The following is a 17,058-nucleotide window of genomic DNA, read 5'->3' on the forward strand; positions in this document are numbered from 1 at the left end:
GTTCTAAGCACTGAGGAGGGTATAAGTTGACCAGATTGTCCCATGTGGGGCTCACAGTCTTCACCCCCCATTCTACAGATGAGGTAGCCGAGGCACAGAGAAGTGAACTGACTTTCCCAAAGTCACACAGCGGACAGTCGGCAGAGCCGGGATTTGAACCCATGACCTCTGACTCCCAAGCCCGGGCTCTTCCCATTGAGCCACGCTGCAATACCGCTGCATCCTCTCTGGTCAACTCCCCTTAGCCAACCCTGAGAGGCTTCAGGCGCTTAGTACAGTGCTCTGCACACAGTAAGCGCTCAATAAATACGATTGATTGATTCAGGCCCTTGCGGGGATTGGTTTGCCGCTGCTTCTGAACACGACTGAGTTTGGGTTGGGAGGGATTTTACTTGTCCTTTTTTTTTTAATGGTATTCGATAAGCGCTTTCTATGTGCCAGGCACTTTACTAAACACCGGAATAGATACAAACTAATCAGGTTGGACACAGTCCATGCACCACATGGGGCTCACCGACTCCGTCCCCATTTTCCAGATGAGGGGGCAGGCCCAGAGAAGTGAAGTGACTTGCCTAAGGTCGCCCAGCTGACGAGCAGCGAAGCCAGGATTAGAACCCGGGTCCTTCTGACTCCCAGGGCCGCGCTCTGTCCACTAGGCCACATTGTTCGTACTAACAATCAATCAATCAATCAATCGTATTTATTGAGCGCTTACTATGTGCAGAGCACTGTACTAAGCGCTTGGGAAGTACAAATTGGCATCACATAGAGACAGTCCCTACCCAACAGTGGGCTCACAGTCTAACAATAATAATAATAATGGCATTTCTTACTATGTGCTTAGCACTGTTCTTCCCAAGGGCTTAGTGCTCTGCACACAGTAAGCGCTCAATAAATACGATTGAATGAATGAATGAATTGTTTCTTTGGCCACAGTGGGCATTGGGTTTCTCCAGCCTTAAAGGCAAGTCACTGGATCATCATCATCACTCGTATTTATTGAGCGCTTACTGTGTGCAGAGCACTGTACTAAGCGCTTGGGAAGTACAAGTTGGCAACCCATCATCATCAATCGTATTTATTGAGCGCTTACTATGTGCAGAGCACTGTACTAAGCGCTTGGGAAGTACAAATTGGCAACATATAGAGACAGTCCCTACCCAACAGTGGGCTCACAGTCTAAAAGACTGCAGCGAGATGGCTTTGGCGCCAGCGGACCAGAGAAACCCTTGCTTGTGGCCAGAGACTCTGGGAGTCGGGAGCTTTCGGACGCAAAATCCAAAGTCTCTCAGGTCTTGGGATTCATTCATTCATTCAATCATATTTATTGAGTGCTTACTGTGTGCAGAGCACTGGACTAAGTGCTTGGGAAGTAGAAGTTGGCAACATATACAGTCCCTACCCAACAGTGGGCTCACAGTCTAGAAGTGGGGGACAGACGACAAAACATATTAACAAAATAAAGTAAATAGCATAAATCTGTACAAATAAAATAGAGTAATAAATATGTACAAACATATTTACAGGTGCTGTTGGGGGGGACTGGAAGGGGGAGGAGGGGGATCGTGAGGTGTGACTACCCAAGTGCTAAGATGAGGTAGAAGTGCTGGCATCTCAAATGAACAGTTCCAAAACCTTAGAAGAAAAGGTGTTGGCTGTGATACAGCCCAAGATGGGCATTTCTCTGCATACAGATGGGCATACAGTGCTCTGCACATAGTAAGCGCTCAATAAATATGATTGATTGATTGATTTCTGATGCCTCAATTTTCATAGTACTAGTAGTAACAATGTTATTCATTGAGCAGCTAATGGGTATTACTCTCCCTGTCATCATCATCATCATCATCAATCGTATTTATTGAGCGCTTACTGTGTGCAGAGCACTGTACTAAGCACTTGGGAAGTACAAATTGGTAACATATAGAGACTCCCTACCCAACAGGGGGCTCACAGTCTAAAAGGGGGGAGACAATCAATCAATCATATTTATTGAGTGCTTACTATGTGCAGAGCACTGTACTAAGCGCTTGGGAAGTACAAGCTGGCAACATAGAGAGACAGTCCCTCCCCAACAGTGGGCTCACAGTCTAAAAGGAGGGGAGACAGAGAACAAAACCAAACATGCTAACAAAATCAAATAAATAGAATAGATATGTACAAGTAAAATAAATAAATAGTGTAATAAATATGTCCAAACATATATACAGGTGCTGTGGGGAAGGGAAGGATGGGGTCAAACCACCGCCTGTCCCCTGCAGATGGAGTGGGCATCCCAACTTTTGGAATTCCCTGTACAGTCACATCGACTCGGCACAGTTGTCTTTCCCAACCTCAGACTAGAGTAATCTTCTTGCCGTGGGTCCTTTGATCATCATCATCATCAATCATATTTATTGAGCGCTTACTATGTGCAGAGCACTGGACTAAGTGCTTGGGAAGTACAAATTGGCAACATAGAGAGACGGTCCCTACCCAACAGTGGGCTCACAGTCTAAAAGGGGGGGAGACAGAGAACAAAACCAAACATACTAACAAAATCAAATAAATAGAATAGATATGTACAAGTAAAATAAATAAATAGTGTAATAAATATGTACAAACATATATACAGGTGCGGTGGGGAAGGGAAGGATGGGGTCAAACCACCGCCTGTCCCCTGCAGATGGAGTGGGCATCCCAACTTTTGGAATTCCCTGTACAGTCACATCGACTCGGCACAGTTGTCTTTCCCAACCTCAGACTAGAGTAATCTTCTTGCCGTGGGTCCTTTGATCATCATCATCATCAATCATATTTATTGAGCGCTTACTATGTGCAGAGCACTGGACTAAGTGCTTGGGAAGTACAAATTGGCAACATAGAGAGACGGTCCCTACCCAACAGTGGGCTCACAGTCTAAAAGGGGGGGAGACAGAGAACAAAACCAAACATACTAACAAAATCAAATAAATAGAATAGATATGTACAAGTAAAATAAATAAATAGTGTAATAAATATGTACAAACATATATACAGGTGCGGTGGGGAAGGGAAGGATGGGGTCAAACCACCGCCTGTCCCCTGCAGATGGAGTGGGCATCCCAACTTTTGGAATTCCCTGTACAGTCACATTGACTTGGCACAGTTGTCTTTCCCAACGTCAGACTAGAGCTATCTTCTTGCCCGGGTCCTTTGATCATCATCATCATCATCAATTGTATTTATTGAGCGCTTACTATGTGCAGAGCACTGGACTAAGCGCTTGGGAAGTACAAATTGGCAACATATAGAGACGGTCCCTACCCAACAGTGGGCTCACAGTCTTTGATAATCTCCAGAAGCAAGAAGGGCGGAATAAGGAAGTGACACGAAATACCTATTGCCACAGATCCGCCGGAGAGAGTGACGGCCCTGCAGGGAGGCTGGAAAGTTACGCACCTGCTACTTGTTCTCTAAAACCGAAATGTTGGCTTCAAAAACTTATTTAATTTTAAATAAAGGAACCCCAACACCGTCGGCCCAGCCCTCTTAGGAGCATATTAATGAAAAATCTGGGCTTTAATTCCTGCTCGTGGTGCTGGAGGCCTTCCCAGACTGAGCCCCTTCCTTCCTCTCCCCCTCCTCCCCCTCTCCATCCCCCCATCTTACCTCCTTCCCTTCCCCACAGCACCTGTATATATGGATATATGGTTGTCCGTATTTATTACTCTATTTATTTATTTTACTTGTACCTATCTATCCTATTTATTTTATTTTGTTGGTATGTTTGGTTCTGTTCTCTGTCTCCCCCTTTTAGAATGTGAGCCCACCGTTGGGGAGGGACTGTCTCTCTATGTTGCCAATTTGTACTTCCCAAGCGCTTAGTCCAGTGCTCTGCACACAGTAAGCGCTCAATAAATACGATTGATGATGATGATTCATATGTATATATGCTTGTACATATTTATTACTCTATTATTTATTTTACTTGGGCATATCTGTTCTATCTGTTTTATTTTGTTAGTATGTTTGGTTTTGTTCTCTGTCTCCCCCTTTTAGACCGTGAGCCCACTGTTGGGCAGGGACTGTCTCTCTATGTTGCCAACTTGTACTTCCCAAGCGCTTAGTACAGTGCTCTGCACACAGTAAGCGCTCAATAAATACGATTGATGATGATGATGATTTGCATTACGTTTTTGCTAGAACGCGGCTAATACGGAACGTACTTTCCACGGCAAGTATGAGTCTGGTTAAACCTTCGAAGCCTTGTTGGGTAGGAAGCATCTCTTTATGTTGCCGACTTGTACTTCCCAAGCGCTTAGTACAGTGCTCTGCACACCGTAAGCGCTCAATAAATACAGCTGAATGAATGAATATGTGCAGGTGCTGTGGGGAGGGGAAGGAGGGAGGGCGCGAGGGAGGGGGAGGATGCTCGGCACACAGTAAGCGCTCAATAAATACGATGGAATGAATGAATGGAGTAATAAATCTGTACAAACATCAAGCGCTTAGTACAGTGCTCTGCACACAGTAAGCGCTCAATAAATACGATAGAATGGAGTAATAAATCTGTACAAACATCAAGCGCTTAGTACAGTGCTCTGCACACAGTAAGCACTCAATAAATACGATGGAATGAATGAGTGAACAGAGTAATAAATCTGTACAAACATCAAGCGCTTAGTACAGTGCTCTGCACACAGTAAGCGCTCAATAAATACGATCGAATGAATGGAGTAATAAACCTGTACAAACATCAAGCGCTTAGTCCAGTGCTCTGCACACAGTAAGCGCTCAATAAATACGACTGAATGAATGAATATATACAGGTGCTGTGGGGAAGGGAAAGAGGTAGGGCGGGGGGGGGAGGGTGCTCTGCACACAGTAAGCGCTCAATAAATACGATGGGATGAATGAATGCATAGAGTAATAAATCTGCACAAACATCAAGCGCTTAGTCCAGCGCTCTGCACACAGTAAGCGCTCAATAAATACGATGGAATGAATGAGTGAACAGAGTAATCTGGACAAACATCAAGCGCTTAGTCCAGTGCTCTGCACACAGTAAGCGCTCAATAAAGACGACTGAATGAATGAATGAATATGTACAGGTGCTGTGGGGAGGGGAAGGAGGGAGGGCGCGAGGGAGGGGGAGAGTGCTCTGCACACAGTAAGCGCTCAATAAATACGATGGGATGAATGAATGGAGTAATTAATCTGTACAAACATCAAGCGCCTAGTACAGCGCTCTGCACACAGTCAGCGCTCAATAAATACGATGGAATGAATGAATGGAGTAATACATCTGTACAACATCAAGCGCTTAGCACAGTGCTCTGCACACAGTAAGCGCTCAATAAATACGATAGAATGGAGTAATAAACCTGTACAAACATCAGGCACTTAGTACAGTGCTCTGCACACAGTAAGCGCTCAATAAATACGATGGAATGAATGGAGTAATAAACCTGTACAAACATCAAGCGCTTAGTACAGTGCTCTGCACACAGTAAGCGCTCAATAAATACGACTGAATGAATGAATATATACAGGTGCTGTGGGGAAGGGAAGGAGGTAGGGCGGGGGGGAGGGTGCTGTGCACACAGTAAGCGCTCAATAAATACGATGGAATGAATGGAGTAATAAATCTGTACAAACATCAAGCGCTTAGTACAGTGCTCTGGACACAGTAAGCGCTCAATAAATACGATGGAATGAATGAATGGAGTAATAAATCTGTACAAACATCAAGCGCTTAGTACAGTGCTCTGCACACAGTAAGCGCTCAATAAATACGATGGAATGAATGAATGGAGTAATAAATCTGTACAAACATCAAGCGCTTAGTACAGTGCTCTGCACATAGTAAGCGCTCAATAAATATGATAGAATGGAGTAATAAATCCGCACAAACATCAAGCGCTTAGTACAGTGTTCTGCACACAGTAAGCGCTCAGTAAGTACGATAGAATGAATGGAGTAATAAATCTGCACAAACATCAAGCGCCTAGTACAGTGCTCTGCTCACAATAAGCGCTCAATAAATACGACTGAATGAACGGAGTAATAAATCTGTACAAACATCAAGGGCGTAGTACAGTGTTCTGCACACAGTAAGCGCTCAATAAATACGATAGAATGGAGTAATAAATCTGTACAAACATCAAGCGCTTAGTACAGTGCTCTGCACACAGTAAGCGCTCAATAAATGCAATATAATGGAGTAATAAATCTGTACAAATATCAAGCGCTTAGTACAGTGCTCTGCACACAGTAAGCGCTCAATAAATACGATGGAGTGAATGGAGTAATAAATCTGTACAAACACCAAGCGCTTAGTACAGTGCTCTGCACACAGTAAGCGCTCAGTAAATGCGATAGAATGGAGTAATAAATCTGTACAAACATCAAGCGCTTAGTACAGTACTCTGCACACAGTAAGCGCTCAATAAATATGATGGAATGAATGGAGTAATAAATCTGTACAAACATCAAGCGCTTAGTGCAGTGCTCCGCACACAGTAAGCGCTCAATAAATACGATGGGATGAATGAATGCATAGAGTAATAAATCTGTACAAACATCAAGCGCTTAGTACAGTGCTCTGCACACAGTAAGCGCTCAATAAATACGATGGAATGAATGAATGGAGTAATAAATCTGTACATCAAGCGCTTAGCACAGTGCTCTGCACACAGTAAGCGCTCAATAAATATGATGGAATGAATGGAGTAATAAATCTGTACAAACATCAAGCGCTTAGTACAGTGCTCTGCACACAGTAAGCGCTCAATAAATACGATGGAATGAATGAATGGAGTAATAAATCTGTACAAACATCAAGGCGCTTAGTACAGTGTTCTGCACTCAGTAAGTGCTCAATAAGTACGATAGAATGGAGTAATAAATCTGTACAAACATCAAGCGCTTAGTACAGTGCTCTGCACACAGTAAGCGCTCAATAAATACGATAGAATGGAGTAATAAATCTGTACAAACATCGAGCGCTTAGTACAGTGCTCTGCACACAGTAAGCGCTCAATAAATAGAACTGAATGAATGAATGAATGTATACAGGTGCTGTGGGGAAGGGAAGGAGGTAGGGCGGGGGGAGGGTGCTCTGCACACAGTAAGCGCTCAATAAATACGATGGAATGAATGGAGTAATAAATCTGGACAAACATCAAGCGCTTAGTACAGTGCTCTGCACACAGTAAGCGCTCAATAAGTACCATTGACTGACTGACTGAATGCCTGCGCCTTTAAAGAACGACGGCATCGGCGTTCGACTGGTCAGGCCCGGGAGCGGAGGCGGGGCCTGCCTCTCCGGCGGGCCAACTGGCAGCCGGGACAGCCAATGGGGCTGCGGGGTTCCCCGCCCTCTGCCCGCTGATTGGTCGGCGGGGGTGGGTGGGCGGGGAGGAGGCGTGTCATGGCGGCGGCCGCCTCTTGAGGGAGCCTGAGGAGGCGCGACGCCCACTGCCTGGAGGTGGGGCCTGCCTCTCGGGCGGGCCAACTGGCAGCCGGGGCAGCCAATGGGGCTGCGGGGTTCCCCGCCCTCTGCCCGCTGATTGGTCGGCGGGGAGGAGGTGTGTCATGGCGGCGGCGGCCTTTTGAGGGAGCCTGAGGAGGCGCGACGCCCATTGCCTGCAGCGACGCGTGGCCGAGCGCGGCGTCGTTCATTCATTCACCCCATCGTATTTATTGAGCGCCTACCGTGTGCACAGCACTGGACTAAGCGCTTGGGAGGTACCGGGTGGCAACGTATAGAGACGGTCCCTACCCCACAGCGGGCTTCCAGTCGTCGTCGTTGGACCAGCCGCCGCCATGGCTCAGTGAGTGTCCGGGCCGCCCCGGAGCATCACGGGAAACACCGCTTTGGGCTTCCGGTGGGGCCCCGCTGGGGTGCTGGGGTGGGCGGGGGGGGGGGGGCACCAAGTGGGGTTAAAGAGGTTTAATTGTCCCTGATAATAATAATAATAATAGCATTTATTAAGCGCCTACTATGTGCAAAGCACTGTTCCAGGCGCTGGGGAGCTTACAAGGTGATCAGGCTGTCCCACTGGGGGCGCCCAGTCTTCATCCCCATTTGACAGATGAGGGAACTGAGGCCCATTCATTCATTCATTCATTAAATCGTATTAAGCGCTGGGGAGGTTGCAGGGTGATCAGGCCGTCCCACTGGGGGCTTCCAGTCTTCATCCCCATTTGACAGATGAGGGAACTGAGGCCCATTCATTCATCCATTCATTCAATCGTATTAAGCGCTGGGGAGGTTACAGGGTGATCAGGCTGTCTCACTGGGGGCTCACAGTCTTCATCCCCATTTGACAGATAAGGGAACTGAGGCCCATTCATTCAGTCGTATTAAGCCCTGGGGAGCTTACAGAGTGATCAGGCCGTCCCACTGGGGGCTCCCAGTCTTTATCCCCATTTGACAAATGAGGTAACTGAGGCCTATTCATTCATTCATTCATTCAATCGTATTAAGCCCTGGGGAGCTTACAAGGTGTTCAGGCTGTCCCACTGGGGGCTCCCAGTCTTCATCCCCATTTGACAGATGAGGGAACTGAGGCCCATTCATTCAGTCGTATTAAGCCCTGGGGAGCTTACAAGGTGATCGGGTTGTCCCACTGGGGGCTCCCAGTCTTCATCCCCATTTGACAAATGAGGGAACTGAGGCCTATTCATTCATTCATTCATTCAATCGTATTAAGCCCTGGGGAGCTTACAAGGTGTTCCGGCTGTCCCACTGGGGGCTCCCAGTCTTCATCCCCATTTGACAGATGAGGGAACTGAGGCCCATTCATTCAGTCGTATTAAGCCCTGGGGAACTTACAAGATTGATCAGGCTGTCCCACTGGGGGATCCCAGTTTTCATCCCCATTTGACAGATGAGGAAACTGAGTCCCGTTCATTCATTCATTCATTCAATCGTATAAAGCGCTGGGGAGCTTAAAAGGTGATCAGACTGTCCCACTGGGGGCTCCCAGTCTTCATCCCCATTTGACAGATGAGGGAACTGAGGCCCATTCATTCATTCATTCTGTCCTATTAAGCGCTGGGGAGCTTACAAGGTAATCAGGCAGTCCCACTGGGGGCACCTAGTCTTCATCCCCATTTGACAGATGAGGGAACTGAGGCCCATTCATTCATTCATTCAGTCGTCTTAAGCCCCGGGGAGCTTACAAGGTGATCAGGCAGTCCCACTGGGAGCTCCCAGTCTTCATCCCCATTTGACAGATGAGGGAACTGAGGCCCATTCATTCATTCATTCAATCATATTAAGCGCTGGGGAGCTTACAAGGTGATCAGGCTGTCCCACTGGGGGCACCCAGTCTTCATCCCCATTTGACAGATGAGGGAACTGAGGTCTATTCATTCAGTCGTACTAAGCCCTGGGGAGCTTACAGGGTGATCAGGCTGTCCCACTGGGAGCTCCCAGTCTTCATCCCCATTTGACAGATGAGAGAACTGAGGCCCATACATTCATTTATTCAATCGTCTTAAGCCCTGAGGAGCTTACAAGGTGATCAGGCTGTCCCACTGGGGGCTCCCAGTCTTCATCCCCATTTGACAGATGAGGGAATTGAGGGTCATTCATTCATTCAATCGTGTTTATTGAGTGCTTACTGTGTGCAGAGCACTGGACTAAGCACTTGGGAAGTCCAAGCTGGCAACATATAGAGGCGGTCCCTACCCAACAGCGGGTTCACAGTCTAGAAGTGAAGCCCAGTGAAGTGACTTGCCCAAAGTCACACAGCTGACAAGTGGCGGAGCTGCGATTCGAACCCATGACCTCTGACTCCAAATAATAATAGTGATGGCATTTATTAAGCACCTACTATGTGCAAAGCACTGTTCTAAGCGCTGGGGAGGTCACAAGGTGATCAGGTTGCCCCACGGGAGGCTCACAGTCTTAATCCTCATTTTACAGATGAGCTAACTGAGGCACAGAGAAATTGAGTTGCCCTAAGTCACACAGCTGACAATTGGCGGAGCCGGGATTTGAACCCATGGCCTCTGACTCCAAATTCCCGTGCTCTTTCCACGGAGCCACACTGCTTCTCTAAGCCACGCTGCTTACATATAGAGATGGTCCGTACCCAATAGTTGGCTCAGCCTAGAAGTGAAGCCTTCGAACCCATGACCTCTGGCTCCAAATAATAATAATGATGGCATTTATTAAGCGCTTACTATGCACAAAGCACTGTTCTAAGCACTGGGGAGGTTACAAGGTGATCAGGTTGCCCCACGGGGGGCTCACCGTCTTAATCCTCATTTTACAGATGAGGGAACTGAGGCACCGAGAAGTTAAGTGACTTGCCCAAGGTCACAGAGCTGACAATTAGTGGACCCGGGATTCGAACCCATGACCTCTGACTCCAAAGCCCGGGTTCATTCCACTGAGCCACGCCGCTTTTCTGTCAGTCGTATCGATTGAGCACATACTGTGTGGTTCAAATCCCGGCTCCGCCGCTTGTCAGCTGTGTGACTTTGGGCAAGTCACTTCTCTGGGCCTCAGTTCCCTCATCTGTCGAATGGGGATGAAGACTGGGAGCTCCACGTGGAGCTGAACCCGATCAACCTGTGTCCTCCCCAGCGCTTGGCACATAGTATTACTCTATTTATTTATTACTCTATTACTTTATTTATTTTGCTTGTGCATATCTATTCTATTTTATTTTGTTGATATGTTTGGTTTTGTTCTCTGTCTCCCCCTTTTAGACTATGAGCCCACTGTTGGGTAGGGACTGTCTCTGTGTGTTGCCAATTTGTACTTCCCAAGCGCTTAGTACAGTGCTCTGCACATAGTAAGCGCTCAATAAATACGATTGATGATGATGATGATGATAGTAAGCGCTTAACAAATTCCATCATTATTGTTATTACTATTACCGAGCGCCAAGGAGAGTACAGTCTTAGAGGTGGAAGACACGTTCCCCTCCCACAAGGAGGGGGAGGTTGATAATCCAGTTTATTAAGCGCTTCCTATGTGGAGAGCACTGTACTACTACTCTCTTCCTCCTTTCAAAGCCCTACTGAGAGCTCACCTCCTCCAGAGGCCTTCCCAGACTGAGCCCCCTTTTTCCTCTCCTCCTCCCCATAATAATAATAAATGATGGCATTAGTTAAGCGCTTACTATGTGCGAAGCACTGTTTTAAGCGCTGGGGAGGGTAGAAGGTGATCACGTTGTCCCACGCGGGGCTCGCAGTCTTAATCCCCACTTTACAGATGAGGTAACTGAGGCTCAGAGAAGTTAAGTGACTTGCCCAAGGTCACACAGCAGACATGTGGGGGAGCCGGAATTAGAACCCATGACCTCTGACTCCCGAGCCCATGCTCTTTCCACCGAGCCACGCTGCTTCTCTAACCCCCCTGTCCTACCTCCTTCCCCTCCCCACAGAACTGTATAGATTTATTACTCTATTTTATTTGTACATATTTAGTATTCTATTTATTTTGTTAATGATGTGCATATAGTTTTAATTCTATTTGTTCTGACGATTTTGACAGCTGTCTACATGTTTTGTCTTCTGAGCCCGTTGTTGGGTAGGGACTGTCTCTATATGTTGCCGACTTGTACTTCCCAAGCGCTTAGTACAGTGCTCTGCACACAGTAAGCGCTCAATAAATACGATTGAATGAGTGAATGTACTGAGCGCTTGGGAAGAGTGCAGTCGAACAGAGTTAGCAGACAAGTTCCCTGCTCTTAAGGAGGGCGGGGGGGATTGACAATTAGTCTAGTTTATTAAGCACTCCCTGTTTGGAGAGCACTGTACTGAACGCTTGGGAAGAGTACTCTCAGAGTTGGTAGACAAGTTCTGCACCTAGAAGAAGGTGGGAGATTGACAATCAATCTAATTTATTAAGCAGTCCCTGTGTGGACAGTACTGTACTGAGCGCTTGGGAAGAGTACACTCCGATTTGGTAGACAAGTTCTGCACCTAGAAGAAGGTGGGGGATTGACAATCTAATTTATTAAGCACTCCCTGTGTGGAGAGCACTGTACTGAGCGCTTGGGAAGAGTACACTCCGATTTGGTAGACAAGTTCTGCACCTAGAAGAAGGTGGGAGATTGACAATCAATCTAATTTATTAAGCAGTCCCTGTGTGGAGAGTACTGTACTGAGCGCTTGGGAAGAGTACAGTCTGAGTTGGTAAACAAGTTCCTCGCCCACAATAATAATTATAATAATAATGATGGTATTTATTAAGCGCTTACAATGTGCCAAGCACTGTTCTAAGCATTGGGGTAGATATGATCAGATTGTCCCACGTGGGCTCATAGTCTTGATCCCCTTTTTACAGATGAGGTAACCGAGGCACAGAGACATTAAGTGACTTGCCCAAGGTCACACAGCAGACAAGTGGCGGAGGTGGGATTAGAACCCACTCCCTCTGAGTCCCAATCCGAGCTCTTGCCACCAGGCCGTGCGAGATGGGGATTGACGATCAGTCTAATTTATTAAGCGCTCCCTGTGTGGAGGGCACTGTACGGAGCGCTTGGGAAGAGACAGCGCAACAGAGTTGGTGCTCGAGTGACGATTTTTTCTTCTAACCTGTGGCTTTTCCCTTTTTCCAGAGCTGATATCGCACTGATTGGACTGGCCGTCATGGGCCAGAATCTGGTCTTGAACATGAATGACCATGGTTTTGTGGTAAGTCAAGGGACTGGTCTGCTACTAACACAGCTGTTACTTCAATTAATCAATCAATCGTATTTATTGAGCGCTTACTGTGTGCAGAGCACTGGACTAAGCGCTTGGGAAGCCCAAGTTGGCAACATATAGAGACAGTCCCTACCCAACGGTGGGCTCACAGTCTAGAAGGGGGAGACGGAGAACAAAACCAAACATATTAAATTAACAATTAACAAATATTACTTGAGGCCCCCCCAGGGCCATAGAGCAGGGGGATCTCCGCTGCTGCCTTTGAAGGCAACAGCACAGCTTCACCCCCTTGTATCCCCCCAGCGCTTAGAACAGTGCTTTGCACATAGTAAGCGCTTAACAAATACCATCATCATCCCTTCCTATGCTCTGCCCTGTGTATTTCTTTAGGGGCGTTTCGTAAAGGGGAAGTACTCAGCACTGTAGACTGGGCAGCTCTTCTCATATGAGGAAGAGTTTGTTGTTGAGTATTTTTTACGGTATTTGTTAAAGCGCTTACTATGTACCAAGCCCTATATTAAATGCTGGGATAGGTACAAGCCAATCAGGTTGGGCAGAGTCCCACATATTTACTAGTCTATTTATTTTATCATGTTAATATGTTTTGTTCTGTCGTCCGTCTCCCCCTTCGAGACTGTGAGCCCGCTGTTGGGTAGGGACCGTCTCTAGATGTTGCCAACTTGTACTTCCCAAGCGCTTAGTACAGTGCTCTGCACACAGTAAGCGCTCCATAAATACGATTGAATGAATGAACATGGGGCTAACAGTCTTAATCCCCATTTTCCAGATGAGGTAACTGGAGCACAGAGGAAGTGACTTGCCCAAGGTCACGCAGCAGATTAGAACCCAGGTCCTTCCGTCTCCCGGGCCCGTGCTCTTTCCACTAGGCCCGCTGCTTCTCAAGAGTGAGTTTGAGCATTCATTAGTCCTTCACAGATTACAGTTTGGGTTGCTTGACAACCCAAGGCTCCATTTGCGCTTCTAAATTAGATTCTAAGCCCCTTCGGAAGGCTTTCGATCAAGCCGTGGTATTTATTGAGCGCTTATTGCATGCAAAGCACTGTACTAAGCACTTAGAAGAGTACAGTTCAGCAGAGTTGGTAGACACATTTCCTGCCCACAAGGAGTTTACAGTGTAGAGTGGAAAACTGGTTTGGCCCCTGCACACTGGCTTTCTCCAGGACCCCCATGGGAAACTGCCTCCCTTTACATTCATTCTACACACAGTAAGCGCTCAATAAATACGATTGATTGATTCTCCTGCCCTTCCAACTCCCTCTGGCGTAGATTCTACCCGATAGTAATGTAAAGCCAAGGTCTATGCCCTTTCTTTTAACTTTCTTTACCTGGAGTACTGCAGGACGGCGTAAGCCAGTGGGACTCTTGATAATGATAATAATAATAATAATAAATAATGATAATAATAATAATAATAATGATGATGGCATTTATTAAGCACTTACTATGTGCAACGCACTGTTCTCAGCGCTGGGGAGGTTACGAGGAGATCAGGTTGTCCCACGGGGGGCTCACGGTTTTCATCCCCGTTCTGCAGATGAGGGAACTGAGGCCCAGAGAAGTTAAGTGACTTGCCCAAAGTCACACAGCTGACAATTGGCAGAGCCGGGATTCAAACCCCTGACTCCAAAGCCCCTGCTCTTCCCACTGAGCCACGCTGCTTAAAGTAGTAATGAAGCAGCGTGGCTCAGCGGAAAGAGCCCGGGCTTTGGAGTCAGAGGTCATGGGTTTGAATCCTGACTCTGCCACATGTCTGCTGTGTGGCCTTGGGCAAGTCACTTAGCTTCTCTGAGTCTCAGTTACCTCATCTGTAAAATGGGGATTAAGACTGTGAGCCCCACATGGGACAACCTGATCACTGTGTATCCCCCCCAGCGCTTAGAACAGTGCTTTGCACATAGTAAGCGCTTAACAAATGCCAACATTATTATTATTATAATGAGAAGCGGCTTGGCCTAGTGGAAATAGAATGGGCCTGGGAGTTAAAGGACGTGGGTTCTAATCCCAGCTCTGCCATATGTCTGCTGTGTGACCATGGGCAAGTGACTTCATTTCTTTGTGCCTCAGTTACCTCATCTGTAAAAAGGGGATTCATTCCTACTCTCTGCTGTTTAGACTGTGAGCCTCATGTGGGACTGGGGCTCTAGACTGTGAGCCCGCTGTTGGGTAGGGACTGTCTCTATATGTTGCCAACTTGTACTTCCCAAGCGCTTAGTCCAGTGCTCTGCACACAGTAAGCGCTCAATAAATACAATTGAATGAATGACTCTGTCCAAACTGATTAACTTTTGTCTATCCTAGTGCTTAGAACAGTGCTTGGCCCATAGTAAGTGCTTAACAAGTCGTTATTATTAGAGGAAAAAAGGGGATAGATAGGCTCCAATATGCATGGTTCAGAGGTGGGACTAGAGAAGACCCATTTCAAAAGGTCTTGTCTTCTCCGATGAAGGATTTCAGGCAGTTTTGGTCCCAGAATTCAAGGGCGGAGGTGGGTTGCAAAGCTTCTAATCTGTTCTCTTGCCTTTCCAGGTGTGTGCGTTTAATAGGACCGTGTCCAAGGTGGATGACTTCCTTGCCAAAGAGGCCAAGGGAACCAAGGTGGTGGGCGCCCACTCGTTGGAGGAGATGGTCTCTAAGCTGAAAAAGCCCCGTCGCATCATCCTGCTGGTGAAGGCCGGCCAGGCTGTCGACGATTTCATTGTGAAACTGGTGAGGTCCACAATTCCCGCCTGCCTCTGGGATGGTGTTAATCCACCCTTCCCGACGGCTCTCGGTTTCCACTTCAAACTTTGCTAAGTTCCCTCGTCTGTAAAATCATCATCATCAATCGTATTTATTGAGCGCTCACTATGTGCAGAGCACTGTACTAAGCGCTTGGGAAGTACAAATTGGCAACCTATAGAGACAGTCCCTACCCAACAGTGGGCTCACAGTCTAAAAGGGGGAGACAGAGAACAAAACCAAACATACTAACAAAATAAAATAAATAGAATAGGTATGTACAAATAAATTAAATAAATAAATAAATAGAGTAAAAAAATATGTAACGAACATATATACATATATACAGGTGCTGTGGGGAAGGGAGGGAGGTAAGATGGGGGGATGGAGAGGGGGACGAGGGGGAGAGGAAGGAAGGGGCTCAGTCTGGGAAGGCCTCCTGGAGGAGGTGAGCTCTCAGCAGGGCCTTGAAGGGAGGAAGAGAGCTAGCTTGGCGGATGTGCAGAGGGAGGGCATTAAAATGGGTATTAAGACTGTGAACCCCTTGTGGGACAGGGCCTGTGTCCAACCTGATTAATGTATACTTACCCCAGTGCTTAGTACAGTGTTTGGCACATAGGAAGTGCCTAACAGGTACCATAAAAAAGAAAATAACACGGTCGGTAGCCTGCAGCAGGTAGAGCAAGCTGTTCCATGCTGGTAGGGAGGTCAGCCATCTCTGGGTTGTCTCTAGATACCTGGTTAACACTAATTAGGTTTTGCCACCCCCCTGGGAGGTAGGCTTGTTCCCTCGCTAAGCAGTGGAAATGACACTAAGATGCATTTTGTGTAACAATAACGGTAGCTGTTGGGGGGCCTTATCGCTGGGATGCTCCAGAGATTTGGAGATAATGGTGTTCTTTATTTATAGACCTGTATCGCTGCACACCTCTCCTTACATGCTGGAATATCAAAACACGAAGGTAGCTCTCAGACCCTACAGTAATTCCATGAGCAGTGAATCCACAAATGAGTAATGAGAGTTTCTCCCTTGCTTTTCTCCCCTTCCCTTCAAACCACAAACTATTACTGAAAAAATCCTGTTTTGCCCAGAGTCCCTGAAACAGATCTGGGTTCAGAAGGTCCTCTGATTCCTAGGCCGGTACTCTTCTTTCCACTAAGCCATGCTGCTGCTTACAGTACAGAAGAGCTGCTAGACACAAGGAGCTTATAGTCTAAAGGGGGAGACAGACATTAAAATAAATTAACAGGGTGTGAGCCCGTTGTTAGGTAGGGACCATCTGCATATGTTGTACTTCCCAAGCGCTTAGTACAGTGCTCTGCACACAGTAAGCGCTCAATAAATACGATTGAATCAATGAAATGGCAGAATATAAGGCGATGTACACCGAGGCTAGGGGGTTGTAGGTGGGTGAATATCAAAGTGCTTTAAGGGGGTTCAGATCTTGGTTGGGGTCAGCCTGCCTGTGGAGGTCCTCATCTTAAAAGTCCTGAGGGCCCTTTGAATAGCACTGATCAAGCGCAGTTTGAGGGGATTGAGAAGATTTAGAACTATAAAAGCTTGATTGTACTTCCCAAGCGCTTAGTACAGTGCTCTGCACACAGTAAGCGCTCAGTAAATACGATTGATTCATTGATAGATAGGTGGAGGAGGAGTGATAGTATTTATTAAGGGCTTACTGT

General features: G+C 46.9%; 1 protein-coding gene across 1 annotated transcript in view; it reads left to right on the forward strand.

Moving 5' to 3' along the window:
* Window positions 1-7,582: 7,582 nt before the first annotated feature.
* Window positions 7,583-17,058, forward strand: part of PGD (phosphogluconate dehydrogenase) — a 28,298-nt gene continuing 18,822 nt past the window's right edge. The window contains exons 1-3 of the mRNA XM_038746540.1: window positions 7,583-7,796; window positions 12,549-12,624; window positions 15,184-15,363. Coding sequence (XP_038602468.1) covers window positions 7,789-7,796; window positions 12,549-12,624; window positions 15,184-15,363 — 264 coding nt within the window. The 5' untranslated portion in view covers window positions 7,583-7,788. The remainder of the gene's footprint in view (window positions 7,797-12,548; window positions 12,625-15,183; window positions 15,364-17,058) is intronic.

This window comes from Tachyglossus aculeatus, chromosome 5 (assembly GCF_015852505.1).
Source record: "Tachyglossus aculeatus isolate mTacAcu1 chromosome 5, mTacAcu1.pri, whole genome shotgun sequence".
NCBI classification, from domain to species: Eukaryota; Metazoa; Chordata; class Mammalia; order Monotremata; family Tachyglossidae; genus Tachyglossus; species Tachyglossus aculeatus.